This window comes from Rhinolophus sinicus, chromosome 11, assembly GCF_057876585.1.
Source record: "Rhinolophus sinicus isolate RSI-liver-muscle chromosome 11, RSI-T2T, whole genome shotgun sequence".
NCBI lineage: Eukaryota > Metazoa > Chordata > Mammalia > Chiroptera > Rhinolophidae > Rhinolophus > Rhinolophus sinicus.
In genome coordinates, this window is record NC_142511.1 from 2162055 (window position 1) to 2189679 (window position 27625).

Consider the following 27625-nt stretch of genomic DNA (forward strand, 5'->3'; position numbering starts at 1 on the left):
TTTTCCTGGATGAACATGCATTGAGCACGGACAGGGGTGTCTCCATCGAAAACATATTTGGATCTTTATTGGGCCTGCTCATCAGAGATGTGCTGGTCTCTCTGGACAGTAAGCTCCTTAAGTGGGAACCAGGGCTTTGTAACCCTACCCTGGTACCCTACAGCCTGGCCACGCAAAAGGCGGTCCCCAGAATAACAGATCAGCGGCACTTGGCAGGGTCGGAAATGCAGACTCTCTGGCCCCATCCCAGACCTGCTGCATGAATTGATTCTGAATTTTAACAAGATCCTCAGATGATTCATACACATATCACAAGCAGAGAAGTGTTGTCCTCCAGCTGTGCCTGCCAGCTCGTCCCTCACCAGTAACGTCATTGTCACCTGGGGGTGGGTCTGTTCACCTCATAGGCCATGGGGCGCTCCGTGTTCAGTCCCCAGAGGCGGAATCTCTGGACAGTGAAACCCAGAAATCTGTCTTGCTCTCGCTCTCGCTGTGGGGGTGACGCGCTCACCCCAGCAGTAATTCTGAGATGCACCAGCGCTAACAGAGAACCCCACCCTCTGCTTTGCTCAGAGATGGCCCTCGACACGTCTACTTCCAACTCAGGTACTTTGCTGCGACTCCTGGTAGACAGGCCGAATCTGCAGACTTCTGCAACGCATGGCAGACGGGGCTCACAACAAAACCAGCACTTTCACTGTGGAAGAAACGTGGGTCTGATGCAGGCCTGAGGTTCAGGCTGGGCCTGTTATCGGCGCCCCACCATCAGGGGCAGAGGCTCAGCGCAAGGGCTTCTGCCCAAACCTCCTTAGGAAGGTACTTCTTTAGCCCCTCCACCATCTCTTGAGGTTCGGGGAACTTCAGATAGCGTGGGGCCTTCTTAATCCCAGTCCTGAGCTCTACACGACTGCCTTCCATCCATGGGGCACAGCACTGTCCCTTCGAGCTGGCTCTCCAGGGCATGGCAGGTCCACTTGCCATGTGCCACTGGGACCTCCAGGCAGAACAGGCTCAGGGCACACCGTGGAACCTGTGGGTACACAGGCTCATGCAATGCTCCAAAAGACATCCCTTCCCCCCATTCTCGGTGGCCTGGCCTTCCACTTCCTCTCACAGGAAGCGAAAGCTGCCCTGGGACAGGACCTCGGCACTGGCTACCTGGTCCTGGACTCCAGACCACAGCCCAGAAATTCCACTCCCTATGCAACCACTCCTCCAGGGCAGTAAGTGTGTCCGGGGCACGCACGCGACCTGGAATAAGTCTTCCTTAGTTGGGTGGAATTCTTGTATCTGCTTTTCATGGTCACCCGTCCCCTCCAGCACCAGCAAGCTGACAGGTGTCAGTCCTTTTCGTCTAAGCAGTTACCGTCCGGTGTCTAACTGTCTAACACAATGGTTCAAATCTCTGGCTGTACTAAGTGAAAAAAGCCAGATACCTGTTCCCGTGTGCTCTTTGTGCCTCTTCCATCAGCTCTTCCATCACCATGAACGCAAGCCTGGGGTCACCCGATGGAGGAGAGGCGACAGGGTTCAAGCACCCAAATCATCTCAGAGGAGGCCACACTAGAGCTGCTGGCAGCCAGCCGACCTCCAGCTGTGTGCGCCAGCCGAGCCACGACCAGCAGCGCCAGCTGGCAAACCGCGACGCGTGAGCAGTGAACACTTGCCATGTGCCACTGACATTTCAAGGTCATTCGTTACACAGCATCATTGTGGCAACACATAACCAACGGAGGCTGCAGGATTGGGCCCCCACAGGCTGTACAGTACTACGTGAACGCAAACTAGTGAAGGTCGGGGAAACAATATGCATGGATATATCACACATACAGTAATGGGTTAGCATGTATTAATTACATAGGATTAAGCTATTTTATGTATCTCTAAGGACTCCCTTGGTCTTTGAGATATTAGAGCCTGTGGAAAAAAACTCAACAGTCCTTATGCAGAGCATCATGGGATCAAAATTTAAGTTGGACAGAACCTTGGAGATTGTCTAATATACCTGTGTTGGGAGTCTCTTCTTTTCTCAGCCACACGGATTCTCTTTTCTGTCCCAACAGACTTATTCCCTCCAACACCTCGATGCTCTGACAGTTATAGAAACTTCTTCCTTCCATCAAGCCTGCCCTCTCGCCATCAAGCCCCGTGTGACAACCCAGGCCACGGGGTCCTGTTCCATCCTTCTCAACTGCCCACCTCTCTGCCTTGGCATCTGTCGGTTATGCTCTGATCACGGTGTGATTTAGAATCTTTCCAGACGCCTTCGACAGGCAGCCACTTCCCAAACTAAAAGCTGCTGGCGCTTTATCGTTTATCACGTCTTCCTGCATATTGCATTAATCTTAAAGATCCCACTTAACACACACAAGGACAGCGTCTCTGAATAGAGAAGGGCTGGTCTACAGAACCTCATAAAACAAGCATCTCCTGTATTTGCAAAGGAATGGAAAGCCACAGGAATAAATTGGAAGAGAAGCCCAGCAAGCTGTTTTTTATTTTCTACAGGAAGGAAGAAATTATTTAGCCCGATTCAGAACCCTTTCAGGCACCTCGCATGTTATTATCACTGAACAAATGCTTATTATGCTTCTTAACGACGGGTAACCAGAGATGGCCTTTTTCTTCCCTAAAAGGAATACGACTATTTCCAGGTCCCACTTCTGTGTCCTAAATAGTAGCTTCACCTTAGCAGCTGAAGGATCTTTTTTTCCCCTTCTAACTTAGAAGAAGGCAGGAGGCAAGTTGCCTGTCTAGAAAAATGACAAATCAGACATGACACACATACAGACCCATTACTTCTGTCATATTTCTCCTCTTAACTTTTCTCAGCAATTAAGGTTTCCATGAGCCTCCCACGCCTTTTCAAATCCTGCTCGTGAGGCAGTTGTAATTAAACCCCCTTGCTTTCCCAGTGCCTGTTCTTTGTAAAGTAACTTTATCTTAGAAAAGTTGCCTTCCTAAATTTCCCCAAACACCCTTTCCTGACTCAGGCTTTTCCTCCCTCTCTTCTGTGTCTACACTCAGGCCAAGCATTGTCTCCTCCAGGAAGTCTGCCCTGCACACCTATGCCTTTCTCTGGGCTCCCACAGCCCCCCACACATGCCTCTGTGTTGCAACCTGCACAACACAAGCCGTGGGGAGGCAATGGAGGCAGCGAGGGTTAAACTATAATAAAGAGACAGCGACTCATATACAGTTAAATCTCTGAGGACCAAGGGACTCGCAGCCTCAAGAGACTGGAGCCCCGAATCGGGTCACTGACAGTATTTATTGATTACAAACAATGAGCATCACATGATTAGAGGCAGGGTCTGTGAAACTCTTACACCATTTCAAAACAATGATTTCAATACCCAATTATGTGTCCCAAAGCAGCCGAAGCATGTAGTCCCATGATGACTAAGGTGCGTGGTATGCACCACCCTGGGGGAGAGAGTCTCTCACCGTGAAACTGTCCCGTGAGCTGAGCAGAAAGAGCTCGATCTTATCCTCTAATGGGCCTCTCTCACAATCAGGTGAGAGGGAGTAGCAGGGGCCAGCAGCAGCTTCCCACAAGAACAAGAAGGAGGGGCAAGTCTCCCTCCTATTATTTCTCATAACAGCTCACTGGGGTCTCTACGTCCTGTCTGGCGTGAGTTGTCCCTCCCGCGAGGAATCTTACTCGCCGTTGACTGCAGACCCTTCTCTTGAAGACCAGATGGAGAGACTCAGGATATTATAAACTCAATCCCAGAGAGGCACAGTCCCACAACTTCTTCTCTCCTTAGGGAAAGGTTGGGGGGGACAGACGGCTAGGCTGCTGTGTGACCACACCTCTGTCAGAGGACTCACCTCGCTGTCTCAGCGTCATCAGGGTCCCTGTCATCTCCCACACTTAGCCTGTGTGAAGAGGACGGGTCCTGCCTCGGCTGACTTTGCATCCATGAACCCAGTCAGGCCAGGAGGATTCTGGAGAAGGAGGACTGACCAGCTGCTCATCATGCTCACAGCCACTACGTCGCTCCCGCTCAGCCTAATTCAGCATTGCCTCTGTTCCTGCCATGTTAGCATCACAGAAGATAAGGAGCCATGACTGTCCTGGAGGTGAGCTGCCTGAAATGTTCTGAAATCGTCCAATTGGCTAATAACCTTTGGGTACCTGGTATGGGGCTAAATCTGTCCTAAGTGCTATGGTGGGGGGAGATGATACGGAAATATAAAACTCGGTCTCACATAGTAAGGAATCCATTATCTAGTTGGAGATTTAAACTTAAAGATATGCCTATAAAACACTGACTAACTTTACATCAGAGTACATGAGTGCCAAGTAAGTCACACAGAAAATCCCAGCTAGGGGAGAAACTCGCGTAGGGAGAGACTGCTGGGACAGGAGGAGACTTGGAAGGGTTTTCAAGGCAGCATCAGGCAAGAAGCGAGCACTGGGTCTGAAGGAGGGAAGGACCTCAGTGGAGGGGACGGGCGCATGCAGCACTTGCGAGGAGGGGAGGGACGCAGGACAAAGGCGCACAGGCGGAATCTGCAGTCCATTTAGATTTACCACATAATGAATAGACTTGCTTGGCTGGGATGAGGGCCTGTGACGAGGAGTAATGGGAAATTAGGTTCCAAAGCCAGAGCAAATTATCTTCATTTTCCCCCAATAAAAAGAACCATCCAAGTCACCTACTTTTAAGAGGCCGCAACAAAGCCAAGTCCTGGACAGGAAGCGTGCACTTACCAGGGAGTGTGCAGTGTTACCATGAGCCCCCCCACGCCCCCCTTGCTCTTCAAGGGGACAGCATCAACCCTTGGTTAACCAAAGGCTGTTTCTCTAGTCTGTGTTTTATCTAGTTCATCCCGCCAGAATAACTGTGCACCCACTATGTGCTCCTCGCTGTACTAAACTCCCTGGAACACTCAACAATGAGGGAGACAGAATTCGTAACTTTGAGGGACATATTTTCATCTCATTCTTTTGCTTCCACCCTTCTCTCTCACCCACCATTTCTTGGGGGCCGTATTAGAAGTTCCGTCCAACTCCAGACCTTCTGCAGCCCTTCCTTGTTAAACACCTTTTAATCGCGCTAGATTGAAAAAGAGACAAAAGAGGAAAACGAGCCAGTAAGCAATCTGGCTTTGGAGGTGAAATGGTTACATTGGAGCGCGGTCTTTACGAGGTTAGGTCTTTAGCTCTTCTCTCCTGCTGGTAAGACGTGGTCTATCTGCCAGCACGCTTCTTGCATCTCCCTCTGATGAGAAACAAGACCTCTCTCTCCTTGGCTAATGAAGAGTGGAAATCGTGGCCACGCCAAGACAGCGCCGTCCCGCTCGCCCTTCAAGCCTCAGTGCCATGAGCCTCGGCCAGCGCCTAACAGCACAGCACGCCAGGAAACACCCCCTCACTACCCGGGGGCATCTCCCATCGTTTAGGCATTTCTGAAGCCCCATCCTCACTGCGGTCCTTAGGCCTCAGAGAAGAGTAACTAAGCACCTCCCCCCTCAGACACGGTGCCCTCTGACAGGCTCTTCCCTCCCCTGCCGACCAGTGGCCACCCCCAACCAACACGGCTCTGCATTCTCCTCAGCCCCTCACCCCACACTTGTACCCTCGAGCTGTACTTACTAGAAGCAGCCTACACTTGACGTCGTGCGGGCGGCCTGCGAGGTCTCTACTCCCACTTCCCACATAAGAACGCAGGACATGGTGAGGCCAAAAAGGAACACCCACGGAGCCATAGATAGGGGAGTCACACCACTATAGTCTCGCTGGCAGCTGGGTTGGAGACACAGGAAGCAGGAGCCACACTGTTCGCAACCCTCACTCCACCGCTTGCAGGCTCAGCCACCATCTGCTTGCCAGCCCCCATTTTCTGCTACTGAAGCCACAGCAGTTATATTAGTGGCCAATGGCTCACTGGTTACAGATGACGCCAAGTAGCCACAGCTGATGGCCATGCAATCACAGTTGATGGCCATTTACTACCTGAGCCAGCACCTTTCCACGTGAGGCCGAGAGCCTGGAAACTGCACTCCTGGCTCTGTCCCCACACTTGAGCTCCTCTGTGGCGTCCTGGCATCTTCGTGTGGGCCCGAGTCGCCTCGGTTTGTTGGGGTGTGGGGAGCTGTGCTGGTTTTGTGAGCAGACCGACTGGGACTCGACCACTCCCCATGGGTGTTCACTCACCTGTTGTTTTCTCACTCGGAAACTACAGCAAAAACCACCATTTCTATAGCGAATGCCTGCATTTCCACGACCTCAGGTTTTTCTTCTGCCTGACCCAGTGAAGTCCACTGACATTATCCTCTCTGATCAAGGAAATGAAAGTTCAAAGAGCTTAAGTGCCACCCCTGAGGTCAGACACGGGTGTTGCCCGGGAGTGATTCCACCTGATGCCCGAAAACAAAATAAAGGTCCGAGGGGCGAAAGAGTTAAACAGAAAAAACGAAACTATTAACAAAAGGAGAAACTGTATTCGAAGGTTTGCCTGAAGAAACCACAGAAGGAAAAAATGTAATAGACCAGTCTACGTAAAAATGGAAAATTTTACGTGTCACAAAGCCAAACAGAAAGCAAACAACACTCTGAGAGAAAATTGCCAAAGAAACAGCCAGGCTGATGTGGCCCAACCCTGCTCGGTCAGGGGCTGGGGCCACTTCTAGAAGCCGGGACGCTGGCTGGAACGCGGAGGCCAGTCCCCAAGGAGCTACCAGCTGGACCAGGCCTCGGGAAGAGATGTGAGTGGCGCATATCAGCATCTATACAGGAGAGAGACTGGCAATGCATCAAAATGTTAATCGTGCTTCTGGAATTCCACATTATTCCAATTTTCTTCTTTATGCTTTTCTATATTTTCCATGTTTCTGCAGAAAGCAGAATCAACAAAATGGCTTTATACTCAGAAAGAAAAATTATTTTAAAGTGAGGATCCTCCAGGGGTTTTTGAATGCCTTCCTCTCTCTTACTCTTGTCACCAGCCCTCGTGAGTGTGACAGTTCTAAAACAGTCCGAGTTTCTTGGAGACATTTGTGTCAGGACATTATTTTCAGTGACACACGTGCGCACAGGGCACTGTCTTTGGTTCCCTTTCTGAGGTCTTTGCTTCCTTCCAGGTTAATGAGGCAGTTTTCGATTTCTCTCTCGGAACAACTTCATTGGGAGGAAGAAAAGGAATAGGGACTGGAATTCTTATATGCGGCGTCGCAGAAAAGACTGGGGTCAGATCATTCATTCCCTGAAAAGATCTCTGTAATATCATAACCATCATAACTGGCAACGAAACACCATGAACTCATTTCCTTCAACAAGAGTGGATCAGAACCTCCTCTGAGCTAGGCATTGAATGAACATACAAATAAATCAGACAGTGTCCCTGGGCGCCAAGGAGCTCCCAGTCCAGTGGGGGAAATAAACGTAACTATGGCACATGATGACGAGAATTATCGTGAAAGTGCGAAGTCCAGGAAAGACTAGGGCAGTTCTGTGTGGAGGAAACCAAAGAGACCCAGCATTTGAACTGGGTGGAGGTGGAGAACGGGGTCTGGAAGGGTGGGCGGGGTGCAAAGCCAACTGTGCCCAAGAAAGGACCTGAGGGTAAGTAATGCCAAGAGTGAGTGGCACAAGCGCCAGCCAGCACCAGTGGGCTAGGTGGTGACAGTGAACCTGGGAAGGAAGGTGCGGTGAGGTCCTCAAAGGCTGGAACATCACATGGTAACAAGATTGAACTCTTCCCTCCACAGGATGGTGGTGAGCCGTTAAGTTTCAGAGGCGTGGAGCCGTCAGAGAGCTCTCCTGACGGAGGAAGGTGACACAGCAGGCCGTGTGCTCAGCACATGAATAAGTATCTGGGTCTGGGTAGACTTCATGGCCCTGAATACTTAATTAAATGAATTTCCTAAACACAGAAAGTACGATACATTTTAATGCGTTTCTGTCTCTCTCTCTCTATGGCAACTAATCTTAATTATCTCAGAACTCTGAGCTCAAAAGAGATCTTACCTGTTTATATTCCCAGGGAACATGCCAAGGGTTTACTCTGAGTATTAAATGTGCATTTTTATAGGTTTAGGGCTTAATTAAATAGGATTGAAATCCATGTGCAGGTCACTGAAAGTGTAAGCACCTGGAATGATCGGGGGAAATGATACTTCCAAGCTGCCATGTTGCAGTATTGTTATGAAAAGAACAGAAAACTCCCATTAAAAACCAACTCATTGCACCCTGGTGCTGCTATAACAAAATACCACAGACTGTCCTGTAAATAACCAATTTATTCCTCCCAGTCTGGAGGCTGGAAGTCTGAGGTCAGGGTGCCAGCTTGGTCCGGGCGCCGGCCCTCTACTGGGTCTCCTATTTCTTGTCTCCTCACGTGGTGGAAGGGGCCAGGGAGCCCTCTGGGGTCCCCTTTCTCAGGGCGCTGATCCCATTCATGAGGCTCCGCCCCCATGACCTCATCACCTCCCACAGGCCCCGCCTCCAGACTCCATCACACTGGCCTCTAGCATTTAACCACAGCATCTGAGTTTCATTTGCTACAGGGAAATTCACGTCCCTTGAGTTCTTAGAGCATCTTCCCCACTGCAAAGAAAGTGTGTAGAGGGAATGTGATCCAGCCGACACCCTGTCCCTCCACACTTGCCACCTCCCACCTCCTCCTCCACAGTGCTTACCGCGTATGTGGGCACACACCCAACACCCAACTCCCAACACCCAACACCAGTGCTAGAACCCAACTCTACCACTGTGGTTTCACTGATTCCAAAAGTGTAAGGAAAGTCCTCCAGAAAGCACAGTAAAGCGAGGTGACCACCCAGGACAGCAGGACAAGAGGGAAAAGTGGAGCTGATGAAAGGGGCGGAGCCTGCATCATACACAGAAGCATATGCCTGGGTTGGTCATCTATTCCCTCAGGAATCAGGCCCTGCCCACCCCCATCCCCAGGGCCCAGGCGCTGGGGAGGCTGAGAGAAATCAGAAACAGCCCCTCTCTGCAAGGAACGTCCATCTCTTTTTATGCTTGTTGTAATTCTATAACTGCTTAAGTCATTCAGAGGAGGAAACTGAGGCTCGGCGATGCCAACCCACTTCCAGACCAAGGATCCCTGGCGGGGTGGGGGATGGGGGATTGGAGTGAGGCAATAAGACCAAGGGGAGAGGTGGGCTCCGAGCCACTGACTGAGCACAAGCTCAGACAGCACCTGTCATTAAGGCAGTCCCCAAGTTCAGGGGCCAAATTAACACAGGGGTCCCCAGAGGAGGGGGCAGGAAGCTGTGCAGACCAGCCTGTTCCCCCAAAGAGCATCTCAGCACTAACACACACACACACACACACACACACGCACACACACACACACAGCTGGCTTCATTACTGCAGGAAAGATACTTAGGAGGGAGGGTGTGTGGTCAGAAGGTGCGCAGCCTCTGGAGACAGAGCCCTGCGCTCCAATCCCAGCTCTGCTGCCTAATGCCTGTGACTCAGCCTTGCCATGTGGTAACAGTACTTATCCTGAAGGGTCGCTTACACACGAGGAACTTACACACGAGATGGCACCTAAGTGCTCAGCACAGCGTCCGGCATCCGTGACAAGAACAGTGAGCTGTGACATGTCACCCCAGCACGAATGCGTCTCCTGTCCCTTCTGCACTGGCTGCTCTCTCCGCAGGACTTGGACCAACTCACCAAAGTCAAGAACGCACTTCTCCTCCCTGATCTGCCTCCTCCATCGTCCCAGCTCACATTGTGGGTACATTTCTGTGTTCAAAGATGCTAAGCTGCACGCTTTCCAAGCTGCTCTTTAATGTGGCAGAGAAACCCTTAGGAGGGAGGTGCTGCCATCTCCATTTTGCATTTGAGGAAAGTTAGAAAGTCTCAGAAACTTGCCCAAGGTCGTACCGTTATTGAGTGAGAGAGATTTTATAGACAGTTTGATTCCCAAATCCATATGAGCACGCATCACGCTGTGTCATCTCCCAGCCAAGCCGGCCCGAGCTAAGCCCTCTGGAGTCTCCTTTCTCGCTCCTCTTGGCTCCGTTCCATCCCTGCTGCACGGCCACTGCCTCCGCTGAGGCACAGGGAGTGCTGTGGGGTGCAGGAATGATGGGAGGCGTCATGGGGAGCCCAGGCTCATGGGGGGTCTGCGCCTGAGAAAGGCTGTTGCAGAGCTGGGAGCAGCCCCAGCGGGGAGCAGGAGGCACTGAGACCAGGGCAGGGACAGTGCCTCGGCCTCGTGGAGGATACAGAGGGCCTGGCGAGAGGGTGGGGGTGCGAAGGAAGAGGCTGCATGCGACAGACATTACCTCACCAGGCACAAATACTCCCGAGGCTGGGACTTGGTTTAATAATTCTGTTACTAGGGCAACAGCAAAAGAATCTATCTCCTAGAGAACCCAACGTGGCCCGTGTCGGCACAGAAGTGTGGCAGCCTCAAGTGGGGAAAACAGGGGTGACGGCGAGCGGCCAAATGACGCAGCAGGACGTGTGGACCAGGATTTTCACGTAGGTATTTCTCTGACCGTTCACCCCTATGGTTTGGGGAATGGAGACACAGATGAAGCAAGTGGCCCAGGAAGGACGGAAGCCCAGACAGATGAGTGACCCTGCCTGACGCGGGAAGGGGGGCTGTGCCCGGTGCACGGCTGCCCTCACGGGGCTCGCGTGGAGACCAGCTGAGGTGTTCAGCACACCTGGCCACGGAGCCACAGCATGTGTCGTCACAGAGGTAACCAGTCAGTCACTCAGCTACCTGCCTTGCTCCAACTTGGTTCCCTTCAAGGTGACTTTTTCAGTCTGTCCAGCAAGTGAAGTGCTAGAAAGAGCCTGCCCACGGCAGCGGGTTCCTGAGCTCCGATGGCAAGTACGGATGTCCCCGCAGGCCCAGGGCAGGGACCTTCTTCCTCAGGGCTCCCTGGTTCTCCCCCATTTTTCCATTTGTCCTTTGGGAGATGGCATGATATGATAGCCATATCATTGAATGTACATCTGACAGCCAGACTTTCCCCCAAACTAACAGCCTTTTAAAGACCCTCGGAAAACTCTGAGATGCAGAGACCATCTCCCCAGCCTCACTCAGGATGGACGCTGTCATTTCAGCTCCTGAATCACGTGCCAAGGTAACACAGTAGCATCAAGTAGAGGGACCTCAAACAGCTGCCTGTTGCACTTGTGCTCAAAGGTTTTCCCTCCCGCATTACACCTTTTCTGGAAACTGTCCCCAAGGAACGCTGAAGGAGAAAAGCAGGGGTTGGTTTCCTCCAGCCCTGGTCCTGACCTCGCCTGAGCCTGGGTTGGGTGCAGGTCCCCCTTGGAGACCACCCACAGGCTTCCCCTGCATTAGAATTCCGGTATCAAATAGGGCTGTGAAGAGCAGGCCCGCGGGAGGGTGGCCACCCACTGTGGGGAGAGTCCCAGGCGTGGTTATGCCCTCAGGGGGCTGGACCAGTGGTGGCCTGAGCGCCAGACATCTCAGAGGACATCTGTCCCACAGGAGCGGCTCCACGGGGAACGCGAATCACCTCGGGCAGCGGGGAGCCACTCGTTTTCGGAGTGAGCTCAGCCACTTGTCTTTCCTTGTAGCTCCCCTGCCTGCAAACAGAAGGGAATGACAGAAGACAATCACAGGGGTGAAGGCAGGAATGGAAAGCTGACACGTGTCGCAAGCCTTCTGAAGGACAAGGAACCCCAAAGATGAAACGGATCACGTACCACAGTGGTCTGGTCTCAAGTCGCGGTGCCGTTTAGAGCTAAGAGGGGACGGTTTCTTCCAGGGCGTCTGGTGGTACAATAATGACCACTGTCAGGCATCCGCCCGTGACGTGCGGGTCGGCCTTAGAAACTAAGGGCTCGCACTCAGGAGTAAAACTGCCCGGACCAAATCCTGCCTCCACCACTCACCAGCTCTGCGACCTTGGGCAAGTGGCACCTTGTGGGACTTGTTTCTTCATTTGTAAGACGGGGGTCACACATGCCTGACACAGGGTCACCAGTAAATGACAGTAATTGTGTTCTGTCAAATCACATGTGATCTTTTAAGAAGCCTGGAAAAGCAGGATTTGTCATTTCGGTCTTATCAAGAGGAAACGGATGCCCACACAGGCTAAGGTGCTGCCCAAAGTCACTCAGCGAGGGGTCTTCTCCTTTCAGAGCTCAGGCTTGGCACAGCTGGGGCAGCCATGAGAAACCTACAGGTACCTAGAGAACCGTCTCCTCCCACATCAGTGGGCGCGCAGCCAGAGTCACCAGGGGAGTTTTGGGCACGACTGCTACACACAGTACACAGATTGGTCATAAGCTGGAATAGCGATCCAACCCCCTCGGAACAATACGTAATTTCCAGGCTTCCCTTTGGGCCGCTCTGGATAGCGATGGCTGCTGAAAATGTCCGCTGAAAATGGCCGACGTGGGTGGAACGAGCAGACAAAGCCTCCAGCACTAGGAAAGGGTCTGAGGTCCTGAGCCCTGACTCAGGCAGCCTGAAGGGAAAAGACAACACTATGGTTCATACCCGGTGCTACTGAAAACGGACCCGAGGCTCACAGAGATAGAGATACGACTACGTCTGTAGGCTCGGCCCTGAGCTCCAGCCCTCCTGGCAGGTCAGGGAGCTGTTTCCCCCTCCAGGGTCACTTTCTATCCAGGGGACTCACCCCGAGTCCATCCCCCTGAGATGACCTCGCTGGAAAGGACTTGGGGACTGTGACAAGTCTGAGTGAACTGGACACCACAGCGGTTCCTACACCCAAGGCCTTGAAACTCGGACATTCTTCAGAGCGGCCCCCACTAAATTCCCTGCCTAGAAGCAGGACAAAGTACGGACTTGCGTGTGAACCCACCTCAGTGGGGAGTGGAACCCATCGCAATTGTAACTTAAATGGCACGTGCCTTCTTTCTGCTATTTTTGTCCTGAGTACATCAGAGTCTGCCCAACTCCATTTCCCTGGCACGTGTCCCCTGCACCTGGCAGAGCATTTACTGGTCGACAGCGATGGATGGTACGTGGTGCCGGGTATGGTGTAGCTGCCTGCACCTCTGTCCCCGGGGCTTGGGCCGTGAAGCCTCAGCCCCTTCTTCCTGCGAGGACCACGTCCTGATGGGCCTCTACATGGGGGAGGGCCCTGGGAGAGCAACATGTCTTGTTTTACAGGAAGGAAATCCAAGCTCTAGGAGGTCACAAAGTCACACTGTCCCAGAGTGACACACCTGGTGTCTTGGTTGTCCCCTTAGCCCTGTGCCACCTGCCCTTTCCTGTTACAATAACAGGGGCTGTGCCCACCTGTCTTTGGATCAGCTGTTTGGAGGCACGTGGGCACCTGAGAGGGCTCATTAAGGTGGGAAGACAGTGTCTCTATCGGATCCAGCTGAAAACAGGAGCCTGCACACGACCAGACTCGGGTGGAGATTGAGCTGATACCAGGGCCTCTCTGCACGCTTGCTGCCGGCACGATGGGGCAGAGGCCGGCTGATAACCCGGCTAATAAAACAGCCCACTGGGGAGAGCAGGTTCCATCCCTGCAGCCACCGGAAAAGCCGCGCTACGCGGTGTCTCAGAGGAATGGGGGTGCGCTCCCACTGGCTCACAGGCCGGTGCCGGAAACCTTCCCATTATGGAGGAATCTGGAAGTCCTAAGGAGAGTTGGACATTACCTAGTCCACCTCCCTCAATAGATAGATGAGAAAAATAAAGCCCAGGGACATTCAGCAACTCGACCAAGGGGAACAGCCTAGCCTGGAACTTCCCAAAGCAGGAGCCATGAAATGATAGCCTCCTAAGAGGTTCCCTGAAAAACCTTTGTTGGGCTCAGGTCGTCTGTGAGAGGCTGCATTCTCGACTGTCCCTTATCTAGCCCACTCAATTCACCATTTAACAAATGTTTACTCAGCGTCAAAATGAGGAGCCCATTTTGGCGACCAAATGGCAAAGCTGAAACCAGCCCCTGGGTGTTCAGACTTTGGGACCAAAAACCACACAGCTACCTGCTCCAGAAATAGAGCCAGCCAATGGGTGTGGGTCAGTGACGTTAGGTGTGCTGAACTGACCTGAGGCTTTTCCAAGCGGGATCTCTTGTAATCATATGGCCAGACAGGTAAGCCTGAGCCTGAGGCTACTGTCTCGAGAAAGCTCATCTACAGGAGGGGGCTGGAAATGAAATGGGGCCACCTGGAGGCATAGTCCCCAAGGAAAGGAAGCGTCAGAGAGAGGGAGAAAGGCAGAAAAGGTGGAAAGTCCATGAAATCATTCCGCGAGCCTCGGCAGGCCAGTCAGCGACCAGCTCTCGTCAAACACTCACAGCCCACTGCCCACTCCGGGTAAAGGGTCCCTACCACCCCACCATCTAAGCCCACACCCTCTGTCCACCCCCAGAGGAAATGAGGGCCTCAGAAATTAATTCTGATCCAGGATGGCCTGTACCAAGGCCCTCTCATGGGCAATCAATCACGTAAGATCTAGCAAGGCACTCTTTCTTATTTTTAATTATAGGGAAAGGGTGACTCCCCTATCAATAGAATCCTGCTCCAATTAGCACAGTTACCATGTGGGTCATTATTTTAAGTGTTCAAATTTTCTACTTATATAAGGTCACTTTCAATTTGGTAAACTCTCCCCAGTCACCATCTTAATTCACGGCCAGCCCAAGAAATGCTGAGTAAGTATCAGGCATTGCTAACCAGCCACAAATGCATTGGAGTTGTTTAATTTCTCTCTTGGCAGGCAAGCGAGGAAAGGGAACAAACCATGAGAGACGTTCACACAGCATCCGTTCCATAAATATTTATTACCCACCAGGCGCCAGGTACCGTGTTAAGCTAAATACGGGTTCCATCACTTTATTAACCTTCACAGCCAAGTTAGGTAGGGATGTTTTCAAGAACAAAATCCTATTTTCCCCAGAATATAAATGTTAATTCTTGAGATGCTTGTTCTTCATGTTGGCCCTATGTGCTGTCCTCGAAGAGTGGATGACACCCCCTAACTCTCAAGGGGCTCTCTGTCTGCCCCTCCCAAGGACTCCCTCCCTCCGTCGGCCAGGTAGCTAAAGCACAGGCGCTGACCCCAGAGGCGCTGGGGAGGCGAGAGGCACTCACCTCACTATTTTAAGAGTCCTAAGAGACTACAAATGGTAAGAAATTGTTCACAGCGTCACACTCAGAACTTTTTATACGTTTGGGTTTTAAGCGGCGGCGCTTATACTTGTTCAAATGTTCTTTTTAAAACGCCAGCACACATATATATGCTCCCACGCAGAAAGGGTCGTCGTATGCGGACTTAGAGTGGAAAGACAATCTTAGAGTTGCACCTGATCAGAGGAACTCCGCTTGGCTCATTCCAAAGGAGGCTCTCCCTTTCCCATCGCCTCCGACAACACTAAAAATAATACAATACAGTAGCACCTGTCCAAGGAAAAGACCCCGTCTGAGAATGGACCTTAAACAAGTCCCCTTGTGCACCAGTCAAGAAAGGGGTTGGACTGGGGACTTCCACGGTCCCTCTGTGGCCTGTGGGCCATGGGGTCCAATCTAACCTAACCCTCTGCATTGGAGAACCGACACACACACATGGACCAGTGCGGGCCCCCACCCCCATGCTGCCGACTCCCCCAGGGACGGCCAGCTTAGCTCAACACACAGACAGCCCCACACCACCCGGGAGGGGCGAGGACCCCCCTCCCTCAGCCAGGCATTCTCCTGGGGCTGCTGACATCACAAAGGGGGCCACTGGCCACCTCACTGTCATGTGGCTGTCCCCTGGCTCTCCTTCACTTGCAAACGCAGGGCAAGGGCGAGACCTTTCAGAGCCGCCAAGTGGGCAGGCTTCCAGCAGCAGGCAGAGTGAGCGATCGGCTGAGCCACTCAGCCAGGCGCTGGGGCACCGGCCTCGCGTTTCAACGTCTGCTCAGTTCTCCTGTAATGGAAAATTGCTTTGAACAAAGCTAGAGTGTTACAGTTCTTTCCAGCGCCCCGCCCCCGCCCAGGCAGCCTTCTGATCCGAGGGACAGCGCCTGCCCGCCTGCCCGCCCGCAGAAAGGTACAAGGAGGGAGTCGCGCTGAGGCTTCCTACTATGTCCCTTGCTTCAGGCCCTGGGCCCGGGTGGTTACTCTTCTCCTTTGGAATGGGACTGGTGTCGGGGTCCAAGTGTCCAAACAACTGTCAGTGCCAAGCCCAGGAAGTGATCTGCTCGGGGAGGAAGTTAACTGAGTACCCCCCCGACATCCCCCTGGACACGCGGAGGCTCTACCTGAACGATAACAGCATCGCGTTTTTGCCAGCGCTGAACCTCGGCCTCCTCAGTGACCTTGTCTACTTGGACTGCCGGAATAACCTGATCAGCGAGGTGATGGATTACACCTTCGTCGGGGTCTACAAACTCATCTACCTCGACCTCAGCTCCAACAGGCTACGCTCCATCTCCCCGTACAGTTTCTCCGTGCTCAGCAACCTGCTGCAGCTGAATATCTCCAATAACCCTCACCTGCTGTCTCTGAGCAAGCACACCTTTGCCAACACCAGCTCCCTGAGGTACCTGGACCTCAGAAACACCGGCCTCCAGACCTTGGACCACACCGCCTTCCAGAACCTCCTGACACTGCAGACCCTGTACCTGAGCGGGAACCCGTGGAAGTGCAACTGCTCCTTCCTGGACTTTACCATCTACTTAATCGTGTCCCATCTGAACCACCCAGGTGAGGGCGTGACTGGGTTTGGGGAGAGGATGTGAGGAGTAGCCACAGCGGGTCCCAGAAAAGGTGACGTCCAGAGGTGGTGAGGATGGGAGGGACCCCTGCACACCTGGGATAAGCGGTGGGAAGCATTCCTCCTGCTCTGAGGCCCAGCCTTGGGCTGACCGCACACAGGAGGGGGACCAGGGGAATGTTCTGGAAGAGCGCTTCCCAGAGCGAGTTCCCATCCCAAACTCGGCGCTTGCTCGCTGGCTGCCCTGGGGGAAGCCTCAGGTTCCAGATCCACAGTAGGGACAATAATACTGCCAAACAGACAGAGTTGTCGTGTCAGCATAAGATGGTGTGTGTGGACATGATGAAAGACTAGCACTACAAAGAAAGACAGTGATGTAGGGACACGGTATTTCACTGGTAAACTACTTTCATCTGTTCAGTTCAGTGACCGAAAGTTTCCAGGGTCTAAAAGGGAACTCAGTCATTCACAGGCAGCTGAAACTCCAACAGTGCGATGTGTAGAAGAGGAAGTTTGACAGAGATGGAAGGAGCGCCTGGACAGTGAGCGGGGGAGGAGAGGGGAGAGGAGAAGGCCTCTGATAGCTCGTTTGTCTTCAAGATGCCAGCCTCATCAGACCGGAGAGGACGGCGTGAATGAGGATGATGGGCCGCCAGGCCCACTGTGTCCAGCAGGGAGGTGTCAATCTGACAGGCAGATTCTCGAGTCTCACCTGGTAGATTTCCAAGCCAGTTGCTGCCACTCGCTCCACCGTCCCCACCCTCTGCCATGGCCCCTGGGGCATCCCGATGCCTCATCCCTCATCCTTCAGACAGGTACAAGAATAGAACCAACCTACCCAGGGCTGTTGTAAGGATGAAATGAGAAAATGTATGAATTGCCTTTCGCATTAAGCCTGGCACACCATAAGCATTCCATCAGCGAATGGTTGGCAGATGTAGAAAGACAGAGGGTGCTAAGGGAGTGGCAGACGCCAGACAAGTGCTCTCGGGACAAGCAGTGGGCGTCAGGGAGGCCGGCGCACGTGGTGTAAGAGGACACGTACCTGTCCCGGAGGCACACTGTGGAGGCGTGCGGGAAGGTGGGCAGCAGGTGCCAGGGCTCTAGTCCCTGAGAAAACGGGACAGAGGGAATCTTGGGGGGCGCGGGGCATTAGACAAGCTACGAACACAGGAGAACACACCCTGGAGAGCAAAACCAGAGCCCAGATCGAGGCCTGGGTTCAGCCTGCGCCTTGAGACTCATGCTTGGCCAGCAGCAGCCAGGCGGCTGTTCCTGAGTCTGGAACTGAAGTCCTACGTGAAGCCCACCCCACTTCCAGAGACAGGTGCAGACATGCAGGTGGTGGTCTCGAGCTGAGGGCAAGGCGCCGGGAGCACCGTGGGGCGGACGTGGCCTGGGAAGAAGAAGCCGCCCGTGTGCTGGACTCGGGGGTCTGCAGCGCACGGAGGACACCTGTGCCCCAGCACTTCATCTGCTGCCTCCCACTGGGCAAACACGAGCCATTCGAGATTCGACCCTCGGTCCCCAAAGGGGTGAGGAACCTGCAAACATACCTGAACTCCTGGCCAGAGGATACAGGCGCCCCTAAACCTATAACAGCTCTTGCCTCAGAGGGAAGAACGAATTCTTGGGAAATCCAACCAGCTGAGATTAATTCTGCAACACTGCGGGACCTTGAAGGAAGTCAAGGTCCAGGAAAGAAATGGAGACGTCATAAAACAAACGGCATGAAGGCAACACTATGTCCTTTCTCTGTCACCTGGGGGCCAAGTTTGCCCCCCCCCATGGAGCAGCTGCAGAGGGTGTTTCCTTCACCTGATTCACGATACGCGACACTGAACAGGAAAAGCGGAGCCTTCCCGTGTGGGCACGAGACCTGCTGCTCTTACCAAAGGCCTTCATTAAACAGACCCTCCAGTGCGATGCTCACCAGATGCCTTGAAAACCATCCAGTTCTCAAAGAATTCACGTACCCACTTTCCAAACTCGAATGGAGGTGTGTTATGATGTGCCAGTTGCCAGGGGATCTAGGTAGCCCTGATCAATACAGAAATAAACAGACCCATAGGTTGCATTCCCTTTGGGCAGAGGTCAGCAGATGGAAGGACTAACTCCTGGCTGGAACCCTAATTTTCTAGTCATTAGTGCTATTTGAAGGTGAAGTGGAGACTGAGCTCTTCCAGGACAGAGGGAGCAGGCGTGTTCATTCGTGTAGGTGCTGCTTTGGGTCCAAGTCAGTCTGAGGGCATCTCGGGCAGAGCACAGCTTAGCTTCGTCCTGTCGTTACGTCATCCTGCATTCAGCCAGGGCTGCTGTAACCGGCCAACAGCCGCATTTCAACCCACCAAGTACAAAGTCACCCACAACTGTGCCAAAGCTTCGATTTCCAGAATGAATTCGGGTCCTTGCGCTCATCCATTGTCAGCACTAGCCCATCAGGGAAACTGCAGTAAAGGCCAGAGGCCAAACAAGGGAAAAGCTGGGCGCAGACACTTCCAAGGCTGTGCACGGCTCTGCCAGCGTGTGTCTCCCACCTCCCTGCAAACAGCCTGGCCCGTGGCTCCCTTGCGCTGAGAGCCAGAGCGACAGCCTCGAGGAGGGCAGTGAGGGGCTGAGAGGGGCACAGCTGTGCTGGCGATTCCTAAACCATCCGGGAAGCTGAGAAGGGTGGGTTAGCAAGCACGTGTGGCTCGCGAAGGGTCCAGGAGCGGCTCCCTAACTCAGCCCAGCTGGGACCCCTGACAGCAGGCGATCTGAGGCTCCTTCCAGTTCAGACGTGCCAGCCTCTAGGCCATGCCCTGGGGACCCCGCACCCTTCAGGCCTCTGGAAGGCAGCAGTGTAAGGAGCCAAAGCAGCCAGTGTCGGTTCTCTCATCTCTAGAGATGCAGAGCTCCCCATCCCGGAGATAACCCAGCAGGGCATGGATGCAGCTAGAAAGAGAAACGGGGACCAGCCATGAAGGGCTTTTGGGTGATTTTCTGGGGAGCATGCAATGTATCCGTCTCTGGATGTACCATCTGGAGGCCACCATTAGTGCAGCAGACATAACAGCGGTCCCTTCCGAGTCCAGCCAGGAACTGGTCCTAACAGCCAAGAGCTTAAGGACCACAGGAGGTGAGGACACTCCCTGAACCTCCACTGCGCGCCAGGCCCGAGGGCTGCAAAGGTGGACAGACAGCTGCTACCAAACAGTGAGTGGGGGAGAATAGGGACCTGTCCGCGTCATGCCCGCACGCTTGTGTCCTCACCTGCTCCCCATCTGCGCTCACCCTGGTTTCCTCCTCTGCAGTCTCAGAGGACAGAAGATGTCCCTTCCCAGGTCAAGGCTGACCTTCCCTGTGTGCTCTGGGACTGCACCCCCTTAGCTCACTGAGTCCCCCCCAAACTCCCACCAGGTAAGCATCGATTGGTGTCCGCCTCGTGTTGAGAAGTCCACGGTGACACCCGTGGCCCTCCACCTCCCCAGGCCCTTTCCTCTAGCTGAACATTACATCAGCAGCATTCAAAACAATAACATTTAATTCATTCAACAAACCCACGTGCAGCTCTAGTGCGTGTGAGGCACGATTCTAGGTGCCGGACACACAACATGAACAACAACCCAAACCTCCAAGGAGTTCACAGTCCAGTGCGTGGAGACAGGCAACGCGCAGGTGGTAAATCCACTTCCCTGCAAACACTAACTTAGCTGGAGAAAACCAGTAAGGAGGAAGACACAGTCCCATTCATCTCACGAGGTCCGGGCCCACTGGGGCCCACTGAAAACAGACGAGGGGGTCAGGCCTTTCTCTGGGTTCGAGGTGGAACTTTCACGACGAACTGCGCACGCTGATAGAAACCCATGTTTGGTCACAGTGAAAAGAGAGGGAAGTCTCCACGTCTCACCCGCTCACTCCACGTGCGTGCAGGTGAGCGAGCACGCCGGTGCAGGGGCTCAGAGCAGCCCGCTGCTCGGGGAAGGGAGCCCCAAAGACCCCACAACGGTGGTCCCTTCAACAGACCAGGAAAAGGGGCAGTCCCTCTTAAAACCACCATGTTCAAGGTTGTCTTCTGACAGGGAGGCGTCCAGGGCTCCCTCACTAACGGGCATGGCTCTGAGCCACAGAAACTCTCGCCCCTCCACGCACCTGCTTCTGCTGGCGGGTGTTCCACTTGGGAGCAACGTGCTATGTGTGGAAATAAACAACGGGGTAGTTTATGTTTCCTTAGGAACTATTTGCAGGAAGAATTTAAACATTAATGACACTTGTAATTGTACCTGGGAGCCTTAACTGGGGCAGATGCCCTCAGCCCGTGGAATGGGGCTGGGAGACGCGTTACATGGAGCCAAGTCACCTGTCTGTAATGGGGGTGACGCCCCTGGAGTTCTGCAGTACTGTTAGCCCTTCTTCAGAGGCGGGGAGATGAAGCAAGCCAGAGAGGGAATAATTTATAAACAATGTATTCGTTCTGTAGCATGGGAATGATTAAAACGACCCAGTGGGGTGGTCAAGAGTGGAGGTGGATTTTGCGAAGCACCTTATGTGGTACCTAGCACATCTCAGACACTCCGGAATCAGTAGGTGGGTCTATAACCCTCTAAAGCCATCAGACCAGACTAGGAAACGAATGGATAATTAACAAGCTCACGGAAACGAAATAATAAAATAGAAGGCAACAAAATAGAGTGAAAAAGACATAATATAAGTGGGACGAACAGAAAACAAAGAGCTAATCTAAATATATCAATCTAACATAAAACGTTCATGGATGGATCACAATACAAGGTTTGCTAGATTGTGGAAAACAAAACCCAGCTACGTGCTGCTTACAAAAATATACCTTAAATATAGAATCATAGATTAAATGTAAAAGGATGGAAAAAGATACACAATGCAAACACTAACCCCGAGAAATTCGACATAGCTGTACCACTGTCATCAAACAAAGCAGATTTTAAGGCAGGAAACATTACTCGAGGTGATGAGAAAAGGGTAAATCTCTCAGGAAGAGGTGACAGTTATAACTTCCTACGCATTTAATAACTTAGCTTCAAAACATGTAAAGCAAAAGTTGACAGAACTACAGGGAGAAGTAGACAAACGCAGAATCTTGCCTGGTGACTAACATACTTCCCCCAAAACTAATAGACTAATAAATAGTAACTAAGAGACAATAGTTTTAGAAAAGTCAATAAAGTCAAAAAAGATTAAAACGTCAACAAAATATAGAAGATTGCTATAAAACCACAACCTAACTGATATCCATGGAACAATGTACTCAACAGAGACGGAACACGTTTTTTTTAGTGCATGTACCAGACTAACTAAAACGGACTCTACGCTCAGCCATAGAGCAAATTCTCACTACATTTCGAAGGACTGAGATCAGAGAACATGTCTCTGACCACGTTAGACTTAAACCAGGATCCAATCATGGAAATACTACTGGAAAAACCCCAAATATGTACAAATCAAGTGATTCTCTCAATGAATCATAGCTCTTATTAGCAAGAACGAGACTGATCAGACATAGTTACACCCTCAAGAGCTCAAAGTCTGTCTCGGCGGGGAGAAGGGATGCACCCCTTTTCTGGGAAATAACCTCCAAGCAAGGCAGAATGTAGGTGCCCTAACAACATCCAAGGAAATGCTACAGGTGAGTTCAGGGTGGGGACAGTCACGTGTCCTTTGAGCTACTGGGGTGAGGTGGCGGAGGGAGCGCCCCTGGGAGTAGATGCATTTACACTTGACCTTGAAGGACAGAAAGGAAGTGATCATGCAAACATGGGGGGAAGTGGCATCTGATGGAGGAAGAGCAGTGTGACAAAGTTAGCTGCAGACTAGGGCGGGGTGTAATCAAGGGACAGTAGGTAATTTGATGGACTGGAGCTGGGAGTGCTGAGAAGCCAGGTGGGGGGGCAGCAGGAGGCAGACGCTGAGGGCTCCGGAGGCCAGGCCAGGTGTTCTGGAGGGGGTTCTGAGACCCCCAGGGGAAGTGAAGGAGGGTTGTGAGCTAGAGTGGTGGGAAGAGCCATGCTTGTGGAAGGGGAGTCCGGCAGGAGTGTGTGTGTCCGGAGCCGGCGAACCAGGAAAGGTGGAGACAGGGAGACCTGCTGGAGGGAGAGCTGGCATCTCAGCAGTACAGGGAATGGGGAAGGGAGACGCTGCAGTGGTAGAAAAGCCCAGGCCTCCCTCCCCACCAGCCACCCACACCCCTCACTTAAGAGCAGCCTAACAATGCATTAAAATCACTGCCTAATTGCTCCTTTCAAGGTAATACTCCAAAATGGGGAAATGTGTGTTTAATGTTTAGTCTCATCTCTGCCGCCCGATCCCCAATTTGAAAGCCAAATCTTTTTAAAAATAGAATGAGACAAGCCCCCCCAGACACAGCAAGACCCTCAGAAGCCCACGTTTTCCTTTCTCGGGCATATGTCTCTGTCTAACCCACGTCGTATCTCTGGCAGTTCAGGCAGGCGACCCAGGCCCTCTCCAGCCAGAACTCTTGGGCAGTTACCGGGGCCTCCCCTGCGCCCCACCTGCCCGAAGCCCCTGAGATCCAGCCAGGCTAACTAAGAGGTCTGGAGGGGGCACTGTGTTTCTGCCCCTTGAGAGCAGCCTGAAATGGAGGCCCAGGCCCCACCGCTCCCGGCTCCTGAGCGCGCTCGGCGGATAGGACCACCTTGAGGGCCACTGTGCACACGCGGTCCAGAGAGGGGCATGTTCCTCTCCTTCCCTCTATAACCACTGCAAACAGTGGGAGTGACAGCCCTGTGCTGGCTTCCCTTCTTGTCTACAGCGCCCCCCCACCCCATCCCAAGAAGAGTCCTCCCAGCCTCACACACTGGAGACATCTTCCCGGAAGTAACAAACAGTGGCACTGCAGTCGCTCTGACCCAGAAGCCAGGTGCAGGGGACAGGCTCCAGCTTGGGCAGGAGCCAGTGCTCAGCCTGGGTAGCTCTTTCCGGCCACCCAAGCCACTGCCTCTTCCCCCGTCAGCTCACTTCGGGATTCCTTCCTCTCATTCTCCTGCTTCTGGCTCCAAGCCAAACCTGATTCCCCAACCTCCTTGGCCACCAAGGAGAGCAAAGCCCTCCGCGGTCTGCAGTTTCTACCCTAAGGGTCAGGGGAGGCTTCTCTCCTCACCAGCTTCCATGTGTGGCTCCCGCTCAGAAAACTCAGTCTGGCATTGTCCATCTTCCCTCTCCCGCCTTGGTCCTACAGGTTATCTAGAATCTTGGAGTTACAAAACCTCTCTGAGTCTGTTTCCTTATGTATGTCAGGTTGTTCCAAGAGTTAAATGAGATGACATTTGTATATCACGTCACATGTCGTCAGAACTTGGTAAATATTAGCTGCTATGATGATCTTGACCACGGTTACGTCCAGCCTTGGTCAAGCCCTGGTCTTGACCCTGAGTGTAAGCTCCTTTACCTGATGCCTGCTGGGTACCTCCACCTGTGTGCCAGGTGCACCGCTTGCCGTCCCACCTGGCAGTTCATCCGCAGGACGACTCTGGCAGAGTCTGCACTTGGGAAATGAGGAAATGGGACCCAGCGACTAGCAGGGATCCTGCCGCAGCTTACAAAGTCAGTATGTGACCGCTGGATATGAAGCCTGGGCTGTGAGGCTCCAGGACCCACGTTTTCCTGTTATGTTCTGAAGCCCACGGGGCTTGAATGGGGCGGAGCTCAGCGAAGCAGCGGCGGCGGAGGCAGCTGCTCAGAGGGCTCGTGCAGATCACGTGAGCAGCCAGTGAGGAGGCCACACGAGTGGAGGAACAGCTTCCGGGAACAGCCGGCTCTCCCCTGACCCCCACCCATTTCTCCTGGGTGCGGAGTGGGGGGCGCACAGAAAGCGCACCATAGGCACTTCCAGGAAAGCTGTTCCTCCCGAAAGTCACGCCAAGTGCTGTGGAATGCCCGTGGGTGGGCGGCCTTAGTGGGCCCTGGCTGGGCCCCGGCACAGGTGAAGGGGGAGGTGGGGCCTGGCAGGGGGAACAGTGGTGGGGGCTGTGGAGTGCTGACCCTCCACGGCGTCTGGCTTAGGCTTCCCAACTCCCAACCTGGGGGGTTTCCCTCTGGTTCCGTCAGGACCCTTAAGAAGCAAAGCCCCTTTTCAGGAGGTGACCTGAATGCAGCTAAGGCTGGGGTGCCATGTTTCCCAAACCTTATTGGGCCCACAGGTCACCTGGGGGTCTTGTGAGGACGCAGACTCTGACCTGGGAGGTCTGGGGCGGGGCCTGAGAAGCTACATTTCTGTCGAGGCCCACGTGATGCCCATGCCGCTGGCCGCCAGAGCACACCTGCGGTAGCGAGGGGCCAGGCGGCCTCTCCGGGTCCCCTGCGGCCCCTGAGACACTGGGCCTTCCACCGTTTCAGCACTCTGCCTGTTTCTCCTCTAGATGACCTCAACGCCACGTGCGTGGATCCCCCGGAGCTGGCGGGGTGGCCCATCTCGCAGGCTGGGAACCCGCTGCGCTACATGTGCATCACGCACCTGGACAGCCGGGACTACATCTTCCTGCTGCTCGTCGGCTTCTGCATCTTCGCGGCGGGCACCGTGGCGGCCTGGCTCACCGGTATGTGCGCCGTGGTCTACCAGAGCGCCAACCGCAAGTCGAGTGAGACTGAGGACGAGGACGAGCATGGGCAGCGGGTGGTCAGCAGGCGCATTTTCCAGAGCAAGGCCGACTCGGGCCACGACGGCTTCCCGCAGCTCATTTAGTGGCCAGAGGCCAGGGTCGCCGGCCCTTCCGGGCTCCCGCATTCTCTCCTCCCTCCCACCCCACAGCTGTCCTAGAGATTGAAGCCTGTTCGTAAAATAAATAAAAGGCTTGCTGGCCAGTTCACAGGCTGCTCCCTTCCCGCTTGACCAGCCCCTGGGGACTTCCGGGGTCTCAGCCAGAGGGCACAGAACCCAGTCCAGAAAGGCTGTGGGGTCTAAGTGCTGAGGGAGCCCACCCCCCAGCCAGCCGACTCCAGTTTGAGGAGCCCCTGCTCTGCCCTTCTCTAAGTGCTGTCGGGGGAGCCCCAGAAATACACAATGCAACATCCACCTTCCAAGAGCAACAACTCGGGGGGATATGAGAGTGAAATGAACCAAGTGGAGAGAAGCACGACACAATGACAAGAGCTGACCTGAACGGAATATCCCTGAGGGCTTTCGTCCCGCTCCGGGTCACCCTGATCACAGCGGTCCTACAATAGCGATACACGTGTACAGTGACAGGCTGAGGCCTGGGCAGGTCACACAACTGACTGAGGTCACCCCAATGGTCAGCAGCACAGCCTCCCGAAGGCCGCGTCCTTCCAGTCACAGGAAGCTGCCTCCCCAGATGTTTAGCAACGTCTCCGACAGCTGGGCGGTGAGCCCAGGACAGAAGAAAGGAGGGAGGTCCGTGGAGGTGGCCCCCTCTTCCTGGGTCCTTACCCAGTGCCCAGCATCAAACCCAGCCTTACACACATGTTCTCACATGTGTGTAACCCTGACAACCAGATAGGGGGTCGGTACCCTCGTTTCCTGAAGCTCAGAGAGGCCAAGCAACCAGTCCAAGACCACACAGCTGACAGGAAGCAGAACAACTGCTGGGCCCCGGGCTGCCTGCCCCCCAAGCCCGTGCTCCGTGAGTTAAGAGCCGCTGTCTTTCCTGAACTGCTGAGTGGAACGGCCAAGTCTACACAGTGTGGTCCAGCTCTCAGGGCTGCTCAGAAGACGGAGCCTGGCCGGACCTTATTCTCTGGCTGGGAATACAGCATTGAAGAGAAGGAAGAGAAATCATGTCAGGGAGAGAAGCAAGGCCAGACCCTGCAGGGCCTCAGATACGCCTGTGTTACGCGGGATTAGGATACACTGTGCTGCAGGTGACAGACGAACCCCAAAGTTTTGCTGGCTGAGCACAACCAAGACTTACTTTTCGCTGGCGTGACGGGCAATGTCGGGAGGGCAACCCTCCTCCCTCCCACAGCTCCAGCACCTGGAACAGGCCTCCAAGGTTCCTGCAGAAGAGAGAAGAGACGCAATGGGTGCAGAGCTCTTCACTGCCTGGGCCTGGTAATGACACGTCACTTCCACTCACACTTCACGTGGCCCCCACCTGAGGGCAAGGAGACGCAGTCTGTGTGCCCGGAAGGTAAAGTGTGTGTCTAGCCCACCGTGCTAAGGAGGCTGAGCTTTCCCCCGTGGACCCAACACACACTCGACAGTTTTAAGCGTGAGAATCACACGGTTTAATCTGTGCTTTAGAAAGCTCCCTCTGGCTGTATGGTGAAGGAGAGACTGGGGGACGGGAAACAAGGGGACCAGCATTATTGCAGTGTGTGTGGAGGACACGAAGGGGACAGAGCAGGGACAGTGGGAACAGAGAGACATGGATGAATTTCAGAGTTATGTCGGAGGTAGAGTGGACAGAATTCCATGAGTGGACAGGGAGGCAGGATTGGGAGGAAGAGGGCGCGATTAAGGGACGGCCCACGTTTCTGACGTGGACAGTCAGTTGGCAAGAAGCAGTCACTGAGGCAGGGAGAGCCCTGGGGAGCTGGATGTCAAAACCGGCCAGAAGATAAAACAGGGGCACGTGTGTGGGGGCGGGGCTGGAGGGGTCACCCCTTACTCTGTGCAGTGGAAAGTGGATACAGTGCCTCAAACTGAAAGACCAGGTCAGAGCAAGCCGAGCCTGCTCTCTAGTGATATCAAAACACAGGCAGTTTCAAGCGCCGGCCTCTGGGGGAGGGAAACACATGGGGAAAAAGGATGGAAGACCGCGGTTTTTCATTACAGACTTTGTAGGACTACAACTCTTTATGTGTGCATGGATTTGATAAAAATGAGTGTTTTTTAAAAAAAGAAAAGACTGGCTGGTCTGGCTGCTGCGCCCTTGCACTGCGGGGTGTCCACCGTGATTTCAAAGGGCGACACGCCGCCCCGGGTGTCCCTACGCGCTGCTGCCGTCCTTCCTCATCCGCACGGGGACAGC

General features: G+C 53.6%; 2 protein-coding genes across 4 annotated transcripts in view; one reads left to right on the plus strand and one right to left on the minus strand.

The window, feature by feature from the left end:
* RXRG (retinoid X receptor gamma) overlaps positions 1 to 27625 on the minus strand; it is a 154964-nt gene that overhangs the window by 85608 nt on the left and 41731 nt on the right. For all 3 annotated transcript variants that reach the window (XM_019747337.3, XM_088801543.1, XM_019747336.3), the window contains one exon: positions 26564 to 26648. The gene's annotated coding sequence lies outside the window, so the exon portion shown is untranslated. The remainder of the gene's footprint in view (positions 1 to 26563; positions 26649 to 27625) is intronic.
* On the plus strand, positions 15290 to 27500 carry LRRC52 (leucine rich repeat containing 52). The gene is made up of 2 exons (XM_019747339.3): positions 15290 to 16654; positions 25055 to 27500. The coding sequence occupies exons 1-2, from the start codon at positions 16033 to 16035 to the stop codon at positions 25375 to 25377; spliced, it is 945 nt and encodes a 314-aa protein (XP_019602898.2). The 5' UTR covers positions 15290 to 16032; the 3' UTR covers positions 25378 to 27500.

What these genes read in the sequence shown, in the direction of transcription:
- LRRC52 (XM_019747339.3), top strand. Translation starts at nt 16,033, where the DNA reads ATGTCCCTTGCTTCAGGCCCTGGGCCCGGGTGGTTACTCTTCTCCTTT. An exon ending in GTCCCATCTGAACCACCCAG is followed by an intron (nt 16,655 to 25,054) that starts GTGAGGGCGTGA and finishes TTTCTCCTCTAG; the next exon opens with ATGACCTCAACGCCACGTGC.